This window comes from Gymnogyps californianus, unplaced genomic scaffold, assembly GCF_018139145.2.
Source record: "Gymnogyps californianus isolate 813 unplaced genomic scaffold, ASM1813914v2 HiC_scaffold_101, whole genome shotgun sequence".
Taxonomy (NCBI): Eukaryota; Metazoa; Chordata; class Aves; order Accipitriformes; family Cathartidae; genus Gymnogyps; species Gymnogyps californianus.
In genome coordinates, this window is record NW_026113982.1 from 156,929 (window position 1) to 178,737 (window position 21,809).

A 21,809-nucleotide genomic window follows, 5' to 3' on the forward strand; every position below is an offset into this window, starting at 1 on the left:
AACATTTTTGCATTTTATTTAAAACAGCTCAAGAGAAACCTGGATCCTGAATAGCAGACATTTTATTCTAATTATCCTTGCATGCTTTTATTTTTAGTTTCACACATATTAGCACTGTCCTTGGAATTATTTTTTTTGAAGAAAGATCTTGCAGGGCAAGTTAAAGCTATATGGGGAAAGCACATACTGTGTCAGTCCCTGTATGAGGAGCATCTCATTTACGAAGGGATCATAAAGTGAACATACTTCATCTTAAATTTTGTTGCCACCAATACATTAAACATTTTAAAAATCCACACATTAAACAGAGCCTGCTACACAAAACCCTACATACAGGACAGTATTTCCATAGTTCTGTCAAGTTCCACAAGCAAGACAGGAAGAACTTCAGATACTGCTGCAATCTTATCACATGTATCACTCCCTACAAGGAAACTTTAACATTAATATTGCTTTAATGCACAGATGTGTTTTACCCATTACCTGTATCTGCCTACATATTAAGCTTTAGCACTCCACCCCAACAATGTTGGATTTCAGATAGTCTGAATACAATTAATTCATAATCAACACTAAAACCTAGCTATACCATGACAAAAGATAGGAAAATATTGTCTTGCTTACAGCCACACTTACCTGCTCTAAGAGGGATACAACAAAATTGCAGACCTTGTCTGTATGACCTGCTCCTAGAGCAGACAAGTTTTCAACTTACCACCTAACACTGTCAGCGCAACCAACGTAACACAAAATTCAGCACTGGGTAAAATGTGCAAACACACAGTTAGACTAGAAGTCCATGCTACTGTGTGGTGAGTTGACCTTGGCTGGACACAAGGTGCCCACCAAGCCACTCTATCACTCCCCTCCTCAGCTGGACACAGGAGAGAAAAATACAAAAGGCTCATGAATCAAGGTGAGTGATCTCCCTGTCCTTACCAATTACCATCACAGGCAAAACAAACTCGACTCAGGGAAGTTAATTTATTGCCAATCAAAATCAGAGTAGGACAATGAAAAATAAAACCAAGTCTTAAAAAACACCTTCCCCCCACCCCTCCCTTCTTCCCAGGCTTAACTGTACTCCCGATTTTCTCTACCTTCCCCCCCCCCCAGTGGCACAGGGGGATGGGGAATAGGGGCTGCAGTCAGTTCTTCACTAACTGCTCCAGCGTGAGTCCTTCCCACATGTCCATTCCATGGTGTGCAGTCCTTCAGGAACAGACTGCTCCAGCATGGGTCCCCCATGGGGTCACAAGTCCTGCCAGCAAACCTGCTCCAGCATGAGCTCCTCTCTCCACAGGTCCTGCCAGGAAATCTGCTCCAGTGTGGGCTTCCCACAGGGTCACAGTCTCCTTCAGGGCACATCCACCTGCTCTGGCATGGGGTCCTTCATGGGCTGCAGATGGATATCTGCTCCTCCATGGACCTCCATGGGCTGCAGGAGGACAGCCTGCCTCACCATGGTCTTCACCAGGGGCTGCAGGGGAATCTCTGCTCTGGCGCCTGGAGCACCTCCTCCCCTTCCTTCTTCATTGACTTTGGTGTCTGCAGAGTTGTTCCTCTCACATATTCTCACTCCTCTCTCCCAGCTACTGTTGCGCAGCAGTTTTTCCCCCTTCTTAAATATGTTATCACAGAGGCGCTACCACCATTGCTGATTGGCTCAGCCTCGGCCAGCAGCGGGTCTATCTTGGAGCTGGCTGGCATTGGCTCTGTCAGACATAGGGGAAGCTTCTGGCATCTTCTCACAGAAGCCACCCCTGTAGCGCCCGCGCCCACGCCCCCCTGTTAGCTCATTAGAAAACACAAAAATCAATTAAGTAGAAATGTTAAATTCAACTCAAAAATCAAGTAAAGCTGACAATTTTATTTTTAATACTCCATACAATACTCATACAACAAAAGGGAAACTGGACACGTAGTCTACTCTATAGGCCAGAGTTGAACTGGATCATAAACCAGAAGTCAGGAGTACTGTGATTTTTTGCAACATAAATCAGCTCACAGCAGGCTGCAATGAAGTTCTAAAAGCTTCCAATCTACTAGCAGTATGTGACAGAAATATTAAGTTATTTTAACATTATAATGTAGTCTTTAAAAGAAGCTGAATTGAATCCTAGAGAATGCTATCAAACTGAAGGTCATATATAACATTTGTAAAACTGGAAGGTCAGAGAGATTACTGAAAGTCTATTCCATGGGACAACACAGAGTAAACATTGCAAGGTTTTTGTTTCTTTACTAAGCAGCTTTCAAAAATTTGAGGAATAAAAGAAAAAAGTTAAAACAATTTTTCAGAGTATTCATTTGAATGCAAACCCATTTAAGCAAGGCATCCAAATTTCAGCTCTTACCACTGCCATATCTGCCATTCTGTATCCATTAAGGAAAAACCAAGTTACTGTGGGTAATTTAAGTTTTTCAGTTTGGTTATGGATCTAAATCTCAGCCATAAACACTTAAAAGTTTTATAGATTAAGATGTTTTTAAGCATGAAAAAAGTACACTGAGTATTTAAAAAAATAATTTATGGACTCTTTGTTTGAATATTTATATGCAAGTAGGATCTTGATCTAATAGTATTCTATCAGCAAATTCAAGTACTACCATTAGAACTAGAGTGATAACAAGCACAGAAACACATTAGGTAATTTAAATACCTAGACTCTGAATAAACAGCTATATATACCACTACAGAGGAAGGAGGGGCCAGAAGCTATCCTAACTTGGGTAGGTAACCTATTGAAACAGTTCCATATACCATCTTCTCAGCAGCAATATCAATTTAAGCAGTTCCTACTCCCCATTTCTATACCTTCCCACTGATGTGGATCTCACTTAAAAAAACCACAAAAAACCAAAACACATTTTGAAACTTCAAGTTGGAGAGGAGACAGTAGAAAACTGTTGAACTAGATTTGCTCTCCAATCCAATTCATAACATGGTCCCACAACAATTTCCCAGGAAAACAGACAGGATAGCATTTCTGATGAACAAGCTTCAGTCAGTCTTTTAAGACATAATAGTTAGGTCTTCCATTTCCACATGGTACACGTGCACTGTGATACAGATTCATTCCAGTAGAGAAGACGCCCCAAACACAACAATGGAATTTACCATACCAGAGAATATGGTTCCATAGGATGAAGAAATTATTATTAAAATGAAGCTGCCTAAGTAGGAATTACAGCTCCAAAAATCTGAAGTTTGTTTTCCTTTAACCTGCATCTACTCAGCAAGATAGCAGGGTTATGACCTGTAGCCATGAGATTAGATGTATTGAAAGAGACTTAACACTCTGAAAGCAATTAACACTATTTTTTCTGTTCAAGAGGTTACTCCCAAAAAAATAACTACTACTTTTGTTTCCTATTTATGGTAGGAAGAAAATGCTATGTTTTCAGGACAGAAAGGAAGCATAGTAGCATGACTCGAAGGAAAACATAAAAATAAAGCTTACAGGCAACTGTAGCTGCTGTGCATTCACAAGGCTCCCAGCTGCAGAGTCTGACTCCACAGGATCTCCCATGAGAGCATCTTCATAAGATCAAACCAAAAGCCCACCTAGCCCAGTATCCTGTCAAACAGCAACTATCTGTGGATGCTGTGGTAAAACTACAGGAACCACCTCTGAGCAACTCCTTCCTCAAATTCTTCCCCACATTCACTAGCAATACACAGCTTCAGGGAGGAATCAGAGGAGGATGCCTCTGCATGAATTTGCTCGATCAATTTTTGATCTGCTGTAAACTTTCACCTTCTGGTTTGTATGTAGATTGCACTAAAAAACCAAAAGGCATGTCACATGAAATGACCTGAGATGTTTAAAAGAAGTTGAGCTGACCTCAGGAAGAGAAGACAGTTTACTTAGCACACCACAATACTAGAAAAAAAAGCAAAGATGATGGTTAGCTGAAATGAATGGTAAAACAGAAAGGTATGTTAGATATGCATTAGAGGTAAATGCACATTGTTTATTCCAGTTTATATACCACCTTTGTGTACAAATGAAGGTCGGGGAACAAAACCCACAGATAGAAAACAAAAATTGAAGGCCTGGGAATACAGTAACTTAAGAGAATCCCCATGAAGACACACACCTTGAGCTCCCCCCCTTTCTTTTAAAACCCTGTCACACTATCGGCATTAATACACAGGAAGACTGATAGAAGAAATCCCACTATTTCAATGTTCAGACAATCTTACACCAGAAATACCATTATATACAACTGCATTTAAACTAGAAAACCCAAATAATTCTCCCAATGCAGAGAGCTACAGACTCCAATATATATTACCATGAGTTAGACAGATAGTATTTCCTAGCAATATATGTAATCTACTACCTTAGTTTTCCTTAAAACTTCCCCCCCCCCCCCCCCCCTTTAGGTGGGGAGGTGGATGAGGAGGCAGAGAAATACCACTTAAGATTAGGACATCCAATATTGCCATAAAATACTTTATGTATTCAATGGATGTGTTTCACTCAAACTGGCAGATGGAAAATTCCAAATTATCTACTTCACCTTTTGGGGAGGGAAGAAGGAGAAACTGTATAACTATGGTTTACGTTAAAACTCTAAAAGAGGCTGTCCATGCAAGTAGACATTCAAACAGATCTGTCAGTGTTATCACATACATACAGCCCAGAAGAGCAGAAGGAAGACAAGTTTAATTTCATGAAGGCTTTCTCTGGTGTAACTATACTAGCAATGAATTCTTAGAAATAAGGTCTGATTGCACCATGGCTTGTTAAAAAAATTACTTGTAAGTCATATCTAAACAAATCAGAAGATGATTATCAACTATTACAAACTATAAAAGTGTTCTGTGTTTTTAAGCCACTTAAATCAGTTCCTCACAAACAGCGAGGCTAAAACAGAAATACTGTGTGTTTGTATCTTGGAACATGTTCTTAGGTATCTCAGCAGTTCTTCCTGCTCTAGGCATTGAAGTTTCTGGCAAAGCATGAGAAGTCCGTAACTTCCTGCTTTGCAAAACTATCAAAATGACTAAGTCACTTTTTCAACATTTAACAGGCAGACAGGAACAGATTACTGTACCTAGATGTTGAGAGCGTTTCATTAGCACACTGAAAATGGTACCTCAGCTATAAAGGAAAGCTGACAGCAAAATTAAACAAAACCAAAAAACAACCCCAAACTCCTGAAGGCATCAACAACAAAAAGGCAATCTCTTCCCAAGGCCTAAACAGAACAGGACTAGACATTGGTTAAGAAAGATACATTTTCATGCTTTATCCAAAACATAAATACAAAAAAAGAGAAATTTCAACACAAATATGAAAGTTGTGTATATGCCATAACACAGACTGCATGAAGACAGAGATAGTTACTAATGGAAGTTAAAGGCGGCTTCATAAGGACTCCTTCCCTTGCAGAAGTGGGGAATGAAAAACCATTTTGCAGAATTCAGCTGCATGCATTCAGTTTCTCTTATCTGGATAAGAAAAAAATCCTTCTTTCCTGTGTAGCACACAATCTGTGAAACTCAGTTCATGGGAGGCAGAAATCTGGAAAACAGAAGTTATTTTCAAGTGCTGTCCTAATGTCTGAGCACATTTTATGAAGCAATTCCTTTTCTACGTATCGTTACATTCATAAAACCAAAATGGTTTGTTTGGACAATGTAGAAATACAGCTGTTAAAATTATAAAGATGGAAATATGTGCATGACAGTCTTACATTACTTTTGCACTGAATTGTTATGCATAGCACAGTACACAGTTGACTCAATTTAAAGTACATAATAGTTAAATAAACTTAATAGATACAATCAGCACAGAACTGAATTTTACCATACCATATGATCTGTAGCATTCCAGTTTCTCCTTAGATGACTGTCCTGGTTTCAGCTGGGACAGAGTTAATTTTCTTCCTAGTAGCTGGTATAGTGCTGTGTTTTGGATTTAGTAGGAAAAGAATGTTGATAACACACTGATGTTTTTAGTTGTTGCTAAGTAGTGTTTATACTAAGTCAAGGATTTTTCAGCTTCTCATGCCCAGCCAGCAAGAAGGCTGGAGGGGCACAAGAAGCTGGGAGGGGACACCATCAGGACAGCTGACCCAAACTGGCCAAAGGGATATTCCATACCATATGACATCATGCCCAGTATATAAACTGGGGGAGCTGGCTGGGAGGGGGGATCGTGGCTCGGGAAGTAACTGGGCATCGGTCAACGAGTGGTGAGCAATTGCATTGTGCACCACTTGCTTTGTATAGTCTAATTCTTTTAGTATTACTATTGTCATATTATTATTATCATTATCATTGTTTTTCCTTCCTTTCTGTCCTATTAAACTGTCTTTATCTCAACTCATGAGGTTTTTTTTCCCCGATTCTCTCCCCCATCCCAGGGGTGGGGGGGGCAGTGAGCGAGCGGCTGCGTGGTGCTTAGCTGCTGGCTGGGGTTAAACCATGACAGTCCTTTTTGGTGCCCAACGTGGGGCCTGACGGGTTGAGATAACGACAAATCTGACTGGAATGTGTTAGAACAAATTTGTTATAAACATTCATTATGTTAGTTCAATAGTCACTGGTCACAATGTTGATGCATTTGCTCTCAAAGTTGGTGCACTTGTTCTTAAAGGTGTGTTATGTAATACCTTACTTGCAGTATATGCTCCCTGTTGTGCTGTTTATCACCCGTGGGAACTGGGCCAGAGTTATCATGTTGTTCTACTTTGTAACACTGGCTTATGATACGATAGAATTGCTGGTCGTGAAACTAATATGGTATTTGTACTCAGCATTGCCGTCACCTCCGTACTTCGGGAGCTGTCTATCAGAAACTATTAATAATTACACCTTTTACCTTTTCTCAGAGAGCCAAGCCACGGGGGAGACACATTTCTTCAGCTTCCCCTTCTCCTCCAGGCAAATTACAGTGGCTCTTGAGAATTTTGAATATCCTTGGGATGTTCAAACCAGCATGTTCCTATTGCTATGTCTCCTGAATGTGTTCCAGGTCTTGTTTAAGGTTAAACAACTATTTAAGAATACCTTTCGGAAATCTGCCCCGAGGCTGGATAGCCATGGGTGGCATGGCATGTGGGAGAATATGGGCAGGTATCTAGAGAACTTCTCACCTCCAATGGTTTGGAACTTCACTCCCGAACAACTACAGGACCCTGATAAAGTGATAGACTATCTGAAAGGAAAATGCTGTGGCGATTCCAAAGAGGCACAACTTATCGCACTGTGCTGGGCCCTGGCCAGTATCTACCAAACACTGCTCGATACTGTGCAGCACCCTCAGGGGGAAGGGAGGGAAAACAGACCGACAGGCACTGCGGCTACTCCGACCCCTGCGACAGGCACTGCGGCTGAACCAGAGAACCAACCTGTGCCAGTATCAGTCGCCCCTATACAGAAGAAGAAATATACAAAAAAGACAGTTCACTTAGCAAAGGATGAAGATGAACCAGGGTCATCACGAGAACAGGAGAAAGAGGCAGAACCAGAAGTAATCACCCAATCTCTATCCCTGAGTGAGCTGTGGGATATGCGAAAAGATTTTAGCCGTCGTCCAGGCGAGCACATTATCACCTGGCTGCTCCGATGCTGGGACAATGGGGCTAGTAGCCTGGAATTAGAGGGTAGGGAAGCCAAGCAGCTGGGATCCCTTGCTAGGGAAGGGGGCATTGATAAGGCGATTGGAAAAGGGACACAAGCCCTCAGCCTCTGGAGGCGACTCCTGTCAAGTGTGAAGGAAAGGTATCCCTTCAAGGAAGATGTTATATGTCACCCAGGCAAGTGGACCACCATGGAAAGAGGTATTCAGTACCTGAGGGAATTAGCCAGCATCTAGCTGGAGATCAGTACTTTGTTTCCTTGCGCTGCAGAATACATTCACTGGGACCATTCTTTGCAGTAAGCATTTGGTCACTTTGCATCAAGTTCACAGCAAACTCACCATCAGCTGAAGATTCAGCTGCATGAGGTAAGCTAAAAAAGTACAAGGCACTTGTTGCCTGCAGACTTGTACAGCAGTAATTTTAAAAGTTCATCTAGGAGCAACAAACTCAGATCTGCCTTTTTAGGCAAAGTTATTTTACAGTTCAAAAAGCACAAATATTTCTTATAAAATTATCCTCTTTACAACAACAAAATCTTGCATCATTCACATATAATACATCTAGTTGAAAGTGGTACAGTAAAGACGACATTAGCTAATTCAGGAGATGTTACTATGTAAGTAGCAGCTAGCTGTTCCATTTGCTACTTACCAGCTCTAGTTTCACAGTGCATTAGAGTAAACTACTTACATATCCATAGGACAGCATACCATACTCCCTCCTCAATCCAGGACCCAATAAGCAAAGAGAGGTGTTCACATCTATGTAACAGCATTAATGTAAAAGCAATGTTCTTACTGAGAAGAAAGCACAGGCATAGAAATCTAGCCCATGCATGAAAGTGTTGCCAACAAAAATTATGATCAACATGTGAAGCAAGTTAGTTATCTGGAGGTTTTATTTTAGTTTACTCAATCAAAATATCTGTAGTTTTTCTCCCTTATGAAGGGCAGTAGAATTCAAATGTATGAGAACAATAAGCAAAAGTTTCTATGTCTAATTTAACATAATGTACAAGTGCCACTAGTGTCTGGGGTGGTGGGGGGGTGAGGAAGTTATCCTTGTTTGAATCTTTTTCTAGTTTTGTATATTTACCAATTAGTACAATTAAAAACAAACAAGATGATATTCCACTGTATACCCCTTCAGTGCTTCACAAATTGATTATCATTAAGAGCAAGGCTTCTAGTGTAAAATATACTGTTAACTTGCAATCAGATCAAAAGACATTAGAGCTACGCTGGTATTAATGGCAGCCCCACAAATCAATCAAGCAATTCTATCTAAGCAAACAATTGACACAATCTGGAAAGAGATGCAAACAAAAGTCTTGAAACAATATCAGAGAAAATTAAAAGAAGTCAGTCCAGCACCTGGCCTGGCGCTCTCCCCCCCCCCCCAACCTATATATTCTTTTCTTGCGCTTTATTCCATGAAAGTACTCCCAAACTTTCTAGCTAACATTACACTAGATTAAAAGCAATCATATGAGATCTCAATAATCTGAATAACTGTCACTTGTGCTAGAGGTATGTGCCCAAGTTTGATGGTAAACTCCTTGCTTATTAATAGGCAATGAAATAAATTGAGACAGGAGACTGAAGCATTGTTTTTCCAGGAAGTGCTGAAAATCAGCCATGACAATGATACTTTAAGACTATTTATGCATTTTTGTGAAGTAATTCCTGGTACAGGCATTTATGCCATACTATCATAATCATTACAATATTCTTCTCAAAGATTAAGAGGAAATACTAGGCTGAATCTGTGGAATAGGTTTAAGTTAAGCCATATTTGTTTCCCACTTTTTTAAACCATTACTCTCTAAAAGTAGCTTCCAGATTTCTCACTTCATAGCAAATCCTGTGTGTTTTTATGCCAGTATATCTAGGACACCTTTCTAACTCAGGTATGAAATGTAATGTAAATGGTTATCTGATGGAAAATTCCATACCAACGTGCAGGTTAAGATTTCTGCATCTGCAATGAAAGCAAACTCCATAATTCCACAATTTCTGATTTTAAAAGCTTAAGAAAATATCCCAGAAAATAATAAAACTAAGTAATTTGTAGGACCTGCTTGGTAGTAGACACTATTAGAAAATACTTTATGAATTTAAGGGTTTTTAAATTACAGTGTTAGACCTAGACATGGGTGCAATTAAGGAAGAATATATGCTTTATTTTTAAAATCTTATGTTTGAAGCCCATCTATATAGTTTTGCACCCAGTGGCCTCATTTATTTCAGGGAAATTTTCAGTTAATTTTGCTTATATTAAGAAAATAAGATTTAATTATCCTTTGTCTTACAAGAACACCATTATTTAATTTAGCATTCCTTGAGGGTCTGTGCTTTTGGGGAAAAAAGCTAAAAACAGAAACCCTCCTCCCAAAAAATCTAGTACAGATCCTAATTATAAAAATATTTTTTCTTTAACTTTTACCCTACTGTTTACTGCTGTGAAGAACAATGAATGGAAAATACTTGAAACACGTACAAAGGTAAACCAGAAGAACAGGCCGTAAATGACAATGCTGAACCAGCTCCAGAGTTTCAGTAAAGCCAAGACCTGTCTCTCTTCTCCACATCCCACTGTCAGAAACAAATCCCTACCAACACAAACTACAAGTTCTGAGGCTGGCTGAGAAACCATTTTCTCTTGCAAAAAGTCAAAAAGCCCGATCATTTGCAAGTTTTGCCATTTCACTTTAGGACTAAGCTAGAAGCGAGTTCCTCAGCCACTTCACAACACTAAATTCACCAATTGAGATACTCTTTGTCCTTCAGTTTTAACAGGAATTTCTGAAAATAATGCATATGTTCCTGCAGGAAGTTTTTACTTCAATTTATTACCAGTTTCTCATGAAGATTCTCCAGTAGTTTTGAACACCATGATGTCCTAAAATAAGAAAGGCACCAAGTGAATCTGTGCTTTCAAGTGTGCCTTAGGTTTCAGGAGCTTTTCCAGTTCATTTTGTTTCAGTGGTCTAAGGGAAGGTTAAACTAATGTTGACTGAATTTTGTATTTCTGTTCAAAAACATCTCAATTTCTTAATCCAATAACAAATTCTGGTCCATTAAAGTGATGACCTTAAAAAACCTTATTGGTTTTTAAATTGGTGAATAAAAGCCAGCTATAGTCTCTCTTCAAAAACATTTAACAAAAAGCATTTCAAGCAATTTACATGTTTTGAGAAAAGTAAAATTTTGGTATTATTTTTGGAAGATTCTTAACAACTTCCAACTTCAAATTAATAATGCAAATAACATATTATGTTATGCAATCAATCCTAAAAAAGCCAGAATAAACCACATCACTTCGAGCAAACTGGCTGATAAACATAGTCTTCAGTAAGTTTGTTCCCATTGCCAGCTTCAGAAAAAGAGGGCATTGCATTTCTGGATAAGGCGAAAGACTACCAAGTGGCTGCTGTTCTGGATTGTTCCCCTCCCTGCCTTCACATTACAAAAGCTTCCCAATTCATATGAAAGTATCCATAGAAACAATTTGGTCTTCTAAAGCATCAAGCCTCCCAAAGCTGTTAAACACATTCCAAATTTAGGCTTCACATTTAAGTAACTAATTCTATATTTCAGCTGTATTTAAAATCCAACCTTCATCTTCTGCATAAGCAAATCTAATCAAAGGCACAGCAAAAAACCAAAAAAGAACAGAAGATCCATTCATTTTCAGAAAACACATAAATCAAATACCAACAAGAGAAATTCAAAACTATTAATTGCAATTTACAAGAAATTTGAGTAACTTGAGTGATTTATTTTGTATGAACATTCAGATACACGTCTTCTATTGCTGTTTTCCAGAATAAGAATGTTTTAAAACTCCAGTCTTAAAAAACCAAAACACTGAATAAGGGATATGACAGTTACTTTGAAAAAAGCCTAACCACTGGGAAAATGAGCCTACAATGAATGAGAATTCAAGTGGATATGAAAAAAACTGAAGAAACATGAACTCATAGGAGTTATACCTATTAAGGTATAATATGAGAGCAAAACATTTTCATCAGTTGCTACTTGTTGAGAAAACAACACAATTCTTCTCCATTACCTAAACAAGTTTCTGTTAAAAGAAGTTACTTTCACTACCTTCAACTCTCTCCCCTTAATTCAACATATACATTTTAATGATCAGTGTGTTTGGCTCACTAGAAGTTTTGGTATGGTTTGTGATCCTCCTATTCAAATATCAGCATGTACTTAAGGCACAGGTGAGGCCCAACTCACCCAATCCTTTTTGGATTTGATGAAGCACAACTTATTTCTGTTCAAACTGATTTCTGTAATTCTCTGTACACTCAATTAGGCTAAAGTATCTTCATATTGTAAAAAATCTAGTCTTGCACAGCTCAAAAGAGTATCTTTGTGACTATTTTTTCTTCCTTCTGAAGCAAGTTATTAGTTGCTCACCCTTTGTACTAGACTTATTAGACCAATCTACAATTTTTAAGCTGACTTTGTTTATTTGCAAGCAGCCATAACTGTCTTACTCAAAAATTAAGTGAAATGAAAATAAAGGGCTAATCTTCAAGAACATGCATTCTTATTTGGAAAGATCAAGTTGTCAGATCTGCCTTATAAGCTTTCCTCCAAAAAAGTTTCATAGGTGTTTGTCCTGGTTTCGGCTGGGACAGAGTTAATTTTCTTCCTAGTAGCTGGTACAGTGCTGTGTTTTGGATTTAGTGCGAGAATGATGTTGATAACACTCTGAGGTTTTAGTTGTTGCTAAGTAGGGCTTATCTTAAGCCAAGGACTTTTCAGTCTCCCATGCTCTGCCAGCAAGCAGGTGTGCAAGAAGCTGGGAGGGAGCATAGCCAGGACAGCTGACCTGAACTAGCCAAAGGGGTATTCCATACCATGGAACATCATGCCCAGTATATAAACGGGGGGGCAGATCGTGGCTCTGGCATCAGTCAGCGGGTGGTGAGCAATTGCATTCTGCAATTACGCAGAAATAGTCATAAGTGAATTTTTTCAATAAGTTGCACGTTATCCACACTTTCACAATCTATTTGAGTATTTAAAAATAGAATCCATATAAAAAAATCAGTATTAACCTAAAGCAGGATGTTTCAGGGTGTTTAAGCAACACATTTAAAGATAAGAAACACACAAGAAAAAAAATTCCACACACACCCCACTTTATATGCATATACTTTTCAACAATACAGGAGAAGACTGTGAAGTGGTTATCTGCTAAATTTCCTCTAACAAATATCAACTAAAGCCTGAATTTAACTTCAACACAACCATACTGAAAGAAAACAAAACAAAGATGAAAAATGTGTTGTAGCTGCCAATATTCAAACATTATACTCAACTAGATTGTAATGTAGCAAAGCTACAGTGATGTAGTGAACTGGAACTTAGAAAAGAACAAAATTAAGGCTGATTATTCCTGTCATTCAAATCATATTAAACTAGATCTGCTAATTTAAACTGAGACAAAAGCCTAGCAAAAAAAATGGGCTATAGCCATAAAACAGCCCTAAGGTCAATTGTCTTCACTTCCTGACTTTTTTTTTTTTACATGTTCACATACAAGAATGAAGCAGAATCAAAATGTACAATATTCTAGCCTACCTTTTAATCAGTATCTGCCCTACTGAATTAAATTGAGAATTTAATGTATGGTCAAACTGCTTATGGAAGATTCTCAACCTGCACTTCCCTCCCACCCTCTTACAAAGCTAAGTATCTCTTACCAAAACAAGCAGCACTTGGCGCACACCTTTGAGAAAGCCAGGCAACACGTGATAACTACTGTAGTTTGTATGTTCACAAAAGCAGTACCCCAGACTGTCACAGCATTCTCATTCTCCTTAAGGTACAACTAGAGCTGTTGCAACTTCCCAAAATATTCTTGTTCAACACAACCTCACCTGAAAAGAAAGCCTTCTAGTGCCTTCAGCTAATGATGCATCCAATTAAGACACTACCAAAAATATTAGAAAATATTTGCGTAGGGGATGGTAAAGGACAGGAAAGAGTCTTCTGAGGTTAAATGTTTCGTTATAGTAGTCTTTTGACCACTCTTAAGGAATTCCTTATATGAAATGTTAGTTTTTACCTCTTCATGTGAGCATTTTAGGTTCTGTCATGTTACTGGTTTCTGAAGAACTCCCACAAAACACTCCAGGCAAGAAGTTGCCAAACTGTGATATGTATATGACCAGTAGTATTCATTATACTTCAAAAAGGCACATGGCCTGGAAAAGAGGTACCCACCACTGGCAATAGTGACAATTATGTCAAAACCCTTTATGAGCTCTCTCCATTCAGAAATCTTGCCTCTTTAGCCATGTTAATTGCTATCAGCTAGTTTGGTTTTGATGGAATAAGACAACTTTGCATTTTGTTAAAATATTTTAAGAGAGTTATAAAACTATCCACAACATACAATGCATAACTTCACAGTGAGGGTTCAAACAGTTACTTAAAATTTTAAGTTCAAGGTCAGAAAATCCAAGTTTGTAACATGGAGTTGATTATCTGCTGAAACAATATGAAAGCCTATGAGATGTTATGCAGATGTTCCATCTCTGCCATTACATCTTATATTACCTTTTTAAGAGATTGTGTATATACTTATACAGATAAGTGTATATATATGCATGCACACACAAACACATGAAATAAATACTACTGATGATCTCCTTTAGTCACATTCCTTACTCTACAAGCTAGGACTGACTTGAAGCAGTAATATCTACTATAGCAATGAGAGAGTCATTAAAAGAGTGGGAAATAAGTGTAAGGTTTCACTGAACCAGCTTAAGAAAGGGGAAATAATACCCCTTTGTTACAGAGAAAATCTTTCACCCAAAGGAAATCAATAACAACTGAATCTGAAGTCATTCCCTGAGATGCTGCTAAGAAAGCTTTTACTCATCAGCTGTGCTTCAATATAAGAAAGGATAAAGAAGCAACAAATTAAACAGGTGATTGCCAAGCAGTCTGACCAGCTTGACAGCTGTACTGGTTTATAGTCCCATTTGTGATCACCCTGCTGTGTTATGACTCTTCTGAATGGACTTTCAGCCTTAGAGTTAGAAACAACTTATGTTAACATGACTTAGAAAGCTATTCCATAATTTGTCTGATTATTCATAATCCAATTTCATTTTCCCTACTTTGCTACAAGTTCTACTTTGAAAGAATGAAAAAAGTGGAAAAAATCCACACCTCTTACAACTCTGGAAGGTGCTTTAGTTTAATGGCATTGCCACTATTAAGAGATTACAAGAGGAATCTTATGTTAAATCAATGTGCGATCAGAATGTCTTAAAAGTTTAACTACTGTCACTGAAACATTTGACATATGCAGATTTTAAGGTCAATGAAAAGCATACTATTCTGAAAGACCTTCAGATGAGATAAGCGTCTAAAAAAAGGATGTAAAAAGCATTTACTTTAACACAGATAAGTTCCTTTCTAAGTTAATGAAATATTCAAAGATTAAGCAAACATTTGTGATCGCTAAAGATGGCTTAGACTCATTTTACTTCTTACCATAGACTTGTATCACAGTAACAGCCTCTCAAAAAATGGAGAATAACTTGTAACTAAGAAAACAGTCTCACTTCTTAACAGGTGCATAAAGTGCTTTCCAAATCACTATGAAACTACATCACATAGTACACAAGACACCCTTGTGTCTTACTAATGGACTGTTTATGGAAATACTTCTCTCAACAGGTTAACCTTATACTAGGTACTGGAAGTGGCCTGGCTATGAACTAGAAGCTGAAGACTGATGTCACCCATTGACTTAATTGCTACACTAAACTTACAGGCAATAGGATGCAGAATCTGTGACTAGGGTGACTGAACCCCAAGTCCATACAGACATCAGAAGGAAGACATGCCTTTGAAATGGAATTGGAACAAGGCTGACTTCAGTCCGGACTGCACAGGACAAGTAAACAACACACTGTCACATAATTCTATCCTGGAAAACTAAAGGTGCTTGCATAGTCAGCTTCAGTCATATTTCTAACACATAATATGCAAGCATTCAGATATAGGACCCAAACAGTATCTCTGACTACTGCAGATAGGAAAAGTCAACACTTTCACAAGACAGCCTTCCCATCTACTTGCTTAATATGTCTGGGTTAAGCATTAGCCAGCCAGCCACACATCTATACAAAGTTAGAAGCAAGGTGCTGTGTGACTATGGAATAGCACAGTTCTCAATACTTCTACTGACTGCCCATTCACAGCTTCTGAAGGACTAACGTAGTTAAACTGAAAGTTAAACTTTTCAACTCATGTAATTATAGATTATTGTAGTGACTGCAAATAAGTATACAGTAACTCAACAAATCCTTATCAAAAGTTGCCATGGTAAGAACTAGCTACATTAACCACTTCCCTCATGAGAGCCAGCTTTTTCCCCTCCCAGTTATAAAAACATGCCATTTATTTGAACATGGAAAGGTAGTAACAGTGCTAGACCCACATTGTCTCATTTCCCATTTCCTTTTAGGTATCAAAATGCAGACCTTACCACAATAAGGTTCAGAAACGCAACAAAGCAGACATTGGACCTTCAGGAGAGAAAGCAAGATGTTGATTCCCTAAAGTGAGCTTACAGGTGAAAAAAAGCAAGTGCTATGTAATCTTTTTTTATTTTCTGAAACTGATTGTAAAGAAATCTGAAAGATTGGATACTGTTACTGACAAATGCCAAAAACCTTGGCCAATTATCATAACTACAATGAAAACATCAACCACATTTATGCTTGCCCACTAATTTTTTGTGGTTTCAAGAAAAAAGTTTTAAAAATTTCTTTAGGGCAAAATCCATAGGCCTGCTCTGTGCCTCCACCAAATCATAAGTTTATTTGTCATCACATTTGCTGCATAAGAAAGTGTTTTGAAATCCATAGGCAACTGTGTCTTCTCCCCCAAAGTTTTACTGAAAATACTTAATGGCAAAAAAAAGAGCCTGTCCTTCTTAAGGTACCAGCTCCCATAACACAAGCTGTGTTCTCCCCACAGAGGGGAGACAGAGCACAGCTGGTCCCAACTAGTATAACTAGTAGAGCTCTCTTGCACAGATGACAATGTTTCACAGATCTGAAAATGCAGCAATTGCATAAATCAGTCCTCCATCTATTTTTGGCTTTGTTCCAAGCCAGTTTACCTACTTACCAGTTGTGCAAATCAGGGATACGTACAGACTTTTTGGCTCCAAGATCAGAGAAACTTTATGTACATTTTGTACCAATGGTAACAGGAGAAGGTTAATTTGTTCAGTAGTCTTTCCCTTACAAGCATTAATTGGAACAGAACTGAATTATTTCCCAATAAGCCAGAACAAGCAAACAGTATTTTTTTTTTAAAAAATCTTACAGCTCCTTAAGTATAGCTATAGTTAAAAAGGTCCCAGGCTTATTAAAGAAAAACAATCATATTCTTACTTTTGACAGCTTTCACTGTTATATTTTTTGAATCAAGGTTTTAATCATGACAAACTCACCCTTTTTAGATATTTCACAAATCAGCATGTACCAAAATACTACCAGCATGGCCTAGGCAGAAGCAACCTAAGAGCACTAAATATATGTAAATTTAAACACATATAAATATGTGGAAATTCTGTTAGACCCAGTAGGTCTTGCAGTTTGTAACACATGCTACACTACCAGATCTTGCATTCTTCTTTTCCCCAAGCTCCATAGGCACCTCCTGCCTGAAGCAGAGTGGTCTGCCTCACTAATCTTATGAGCCCCATACCAGGTTTTTATGTAGCTGAGGGCCACAAGATGCACAGCACTTACCTAGTCATTGCAAGTACAACAGGCTTCATGCTAGCATTGCCCTGCTGCCAGTAGCTTGATAGAGTTGACGAGCAGAGAAGCTTCAGTCAGAATCCTGCAACAGTCATATGTAACTCCAAGGTGGGCATAGTGGTAATTCAGGTCCTGATTTTCCTCTGAATTGGGTTTCAGATTTTGAATGAAACCCAGATCAGAGGAGTTTCACCTACTCAGTGATAAACCTTGCTTCATCTCAGCCTAAGGCACCAATAGCACAAATTGGATAGATACACAAGAAGTGAACACTTGCTCAAAAGAATACCAATAAAGCCTATAAGGCTCCACCATTGCATAAGGGGTTTACTAGAGGCTCACTCACAAGATTAAAGCCTGTATTTTTGTTTAGGTCCCAGCTATTTATGGTTATTTAGATCTCAAATATTTATGCATATGTGAGTACTGTTAAAGACAATGGAACTACTTATGCATACAGCTAAGCTGCTGCCTGGAAATTTTTTTTTTTTTTTTTAAATTATTTGTCAATTCAGAAAAAGTCAGAGACCCATTTTGATGAAGCTCCTATGGAACTTTGTCTACATAGTAGAAGCTGGCAGATTTCCTACTAGTTCCCCTTGCTAGCTCTTCAGCAGTCCACCCTGTGGGCTGAAAGGAAGCCAAAAGCCTAAGAGTTCTGGCTGCGCTCTCCCTTGCAGTCTTGATTCCCAGGGTCTACAAGTGGCCTGCCCTGGCACTGGACCTCTATTCCCATTTGCAGTCAATTTTAAAAATATAGGAATGTAATTCATACATAGCTGATTTCAAAATACCAAAGCCATTGTCCTTCCCCACTTGGCTTTGCTGGGCATTCTCACTAGTAGCAGAACTGTAAAATACTGCCACAAACACGCAGCTCAGAGCAGATCAGAACAAGCAAACAGTAGAGCATAGTAATTTTCTGCTGAGGTACTAAGGGGAATTATATGCTTCGGTGTATTTACCAGGACAAGATGATTTACCATTGTACCTGAACATGCTAGAACTTAACCACATGCTTAAAAGACAAAACTGAAGATACAGTAGCACTGTTCCTCTATCATATGTATGCATAATTTTCTAGAGTAATCTATACTTCAAAATTTTCAATATAAATAACAATTTCAAGACCAAGTATACTCCAAATGAGTTTAGAAAGATGAACATTAAACAGTTTCATTAGTTTAACCAAATCTTTCCCCTATTTTCTCTAGTGATATTAAAGACAGTACCTTTCTGAAAAATGCCAGAGTTTTCATAAAGGTTTGTGATGTTATTAGTAAGCTTACATTATATAGAATATCCCAAGAGCAACAGCCAAGGAAAGCTGACACTGACATATTTGGTACAGACAGTAAACATTTGAATGAGATGTCATCAAGACCTCTCTCATGGACATCTCACAGGGCAACTTTCAGCTCAAAGCCTTCCAGCAATTTTTTTTTTTTTTTCTTCAGAAAGGCAAGTCCAGCTTCCATTATAGAAGAGTTTAGGACTGCAGTCTGCAAGCCCTGACTTCTCTTTTATCTTGGACAGAAAAAAAGCTTGGCCTGAGAAATTCTTTTGGGCTGAAACGTGCATCCCAGATACAAGGAAACAGTTCATATTTATTCTACTGATCTGCTGCTTTCTAACCCCTTTCCCCCATGTTTTCCCATGAGAGTCACTTGGGCCCATCTGCCTTTGAAGTATCTACACAAGGAAAAAGCTTTCTTTTTAAGAATTGAATCCTTCACTACCAACAATAAAGCCAAAATGAGTGACAACAGTAACCATTTTGAATGGAGGCATGCTGACCTGCAGCAGAAGCCAAAAGCAACGGCCAGGCATTACACCACTGTAACCCACTGCAACAATTCTAGATTGCCCTGTATCATCACCTAAACCAAATACTTTGCCAGTCATTAATATTTCTCCTCACTCAGCTTGCTGAGTGTTATCAGTGTATGTCAGTTTACAATACTTAACACATCCTTACATGAAAGCACCTTCCTACTTTGCACAGATGGAAGAATTCTTAGTTTAATCCAAAATATTTTATTACTCAGTTCCCTGATGTGGATTATCTGCCACCTCCTCACAAGAAAAAGGTAGTTTGAGTGTCAGTCTGCATGTCAATCTTCACAGTGAGAGAAACTAAACAGATCAGTCATCCAATCTTTTCTATATTAGTTTGGCACAACACACTCCTAAAATGACAACCCCGAAGACTATCTGCATTGCTCTCTGCCAGAGATCTGCATGGCTTAAGGAGTTTCATTTCATGCCTTCTTGTACACAAGGCAGGGGGTGGGATGAGGAAGCTCCTTCTCCTCCCTCTTCCTGTAACACTGGCTTAAAACAAATACAGAGAACAATCTGCATGTCTTCAAGACCTCTTCCGGACGTATCCCTGGCTCTTCCTCCCAAGAGCCTCTGGGAAGGATAAGAAACATGCAGTTGCAACTCAGAGCAAATTCTTGTCAGGGGAAGAAACTGAAACTCTGTTATTTTTAGGAAGATGTTTGAAGAAGGTGTAAACAGGCTTGTGTGGAACAGAAGGTACCAGTGCAGGAGATCCTGGCCCTAGCCTTGGAGGTTCAAAGAGAAAGTTAGTTTTGCTTGTTACAGTGACCTTGCCAGAAGCCAGCAGCCACAACTGCAGGGCATGCAGTAAAGAGTGTGGCTGTGTTTGCTTGACAGTATGGAAGAACTAGCTTCCATGCTTATGGCTGAAAACCTAATAGAAACCCAAGTGCCCCTGTGCTTCCTACTGACTGCAGCATCCAATGTGCCTGCAGAGCACAGGAAACCTACTGTATTGAACTGTTAATTACAAATAAAAGGAGAACTTACAGTTAAGAGACAACAAATTCATGTCTGTTCTATATTTACAGAAGAGCTTGTTTTCCAGAACTATATGCAGACATTATTGAAATAACTTTTTAAAAATAAACTTATGCATATTAATATAGTTTTAAGAGAAACTCCATCCAGCCCCACTGTTTAAAATCCAGCTGTTCACATTTCCATTTCAAGTTTGAACTTCCTAACAATGCGTTTCACACAACTATAGGAACCATTACCTATGTTTTATTTATATAAATAATCTAACAAAATTAATAAGCAATATGGATCCTTAATATGGGAGATCCTTTCCACATTTTTAAGAACACATTAGCACTGTTTCAGTGAGCTTCCATGCTAATCACAACCGCAATATTTTCTTACATTAAGCAAACAAGTCTTTAGTCATAGGCTAGGCACCTGTAGAGATATTTACTTCAGTAAAAAAACAGAAGTTTCAGATGTATTTTATGGGAACATTTAAGATACTGATTACATATGTGGTGGTAAAGTTAAAATTTGCAACAAGAGAAAAAATGAAAGTAATATTAGTATCATACCTGGCAACTCTGCAGTCTAAAAACATGAAAAGAGTTTAAAAAGTGTAAAATATTCATAAACTGAGAAAACCATCACTGACTACACATGACTTTTCAAAGTACATATTCAGCAACCAGAAATTAGAGTACTGTCATAAATCAAAGCAATTAAAATATTGTCTTAACCATGACAATAGACAAACACTTGCCTGCTAGAGTGCATTAATCTGACAAGGTCAATAAACTCTACACAAACTGCAAACTGGAGGTCACTGCAAGTTTCACCACACATTTCAGATATTTGAATTTTGTATGCCTCTTCAGATACAGAACAGGTAAATATTACCTGAAGGTAATGGGGAGACCCTATTATCCACTAAGCTTTGAAGCTTCCCTTTTAAAGAATACAAAGGATTACCAAAATAAAATTCTGCAGGCATTTATTGGTAGTAGAATTGGAGGTAATACTGATTTGTTTAAAAAACAAAAACTGTTTCTCAAATTGGTATTAGCACAAATTAGATCTTTTTTCCTTCAACACCAAGCCCTTTCAGCATCTTCAGAATTGTTCCTTTCAGATATAAGCACGATGGTCATAAAATCCTCAGATCGTAAGAGAGTATTTGACAGAAATAACTAGTGAAATGAAATGCATATCCATGGGTCAAAACAAGGAGTATTAGTTGCATACCTTTGAGGGTTAACTACCAGCTCACAAAAGGACCTGATCATCATTGCTGACAGCTGAGCAAAGACTCATTTCAGTTTGCTCAAAAGCAAGATGACAGGATGCTCAAGAGGAGGAAAGAAGAGAGCTCAGAAAACAAGATGTCAGATGTAGTCACATGTCAGCATGGTCTAGCAGACAGAACCCATTTCTCCAGCACTCTACTCCCACCTTCCACAGTAACCCTGGGTAAGTTACAAGGAGGTGCAGTATCAACAGCAGTGTATCAGCAATAAATACTGTGAAATCTATTGATGAGAAATACTAGGGAAGAATTGAAATCACCTGGTGT

The 21,809-nt window shown here is 38.4% G+C and overlaps 1 protein-coding gene across 1 annotated transcript in view; it reads right to left on the minus strand.

The window, feature by feature from the left end:
- Positions 1-21,809, minus strand: part of LOC127027897 (mitogen-activated protein kinase kinase kinase 1-like) — a 62,324-nt gene that overhangs the window by 34,778 nt on the left and 5,737 nt on the right. The window contains exon 2 of the mRNA XM_050913760.1: positions 719-724. Within this exon, the coding sequence (XP_050769717.1) occupies positions 719-724 (6 nt within the window). The remainder of the gene's footprint in view (positions 1-718; positions 725-21,809) is intronic.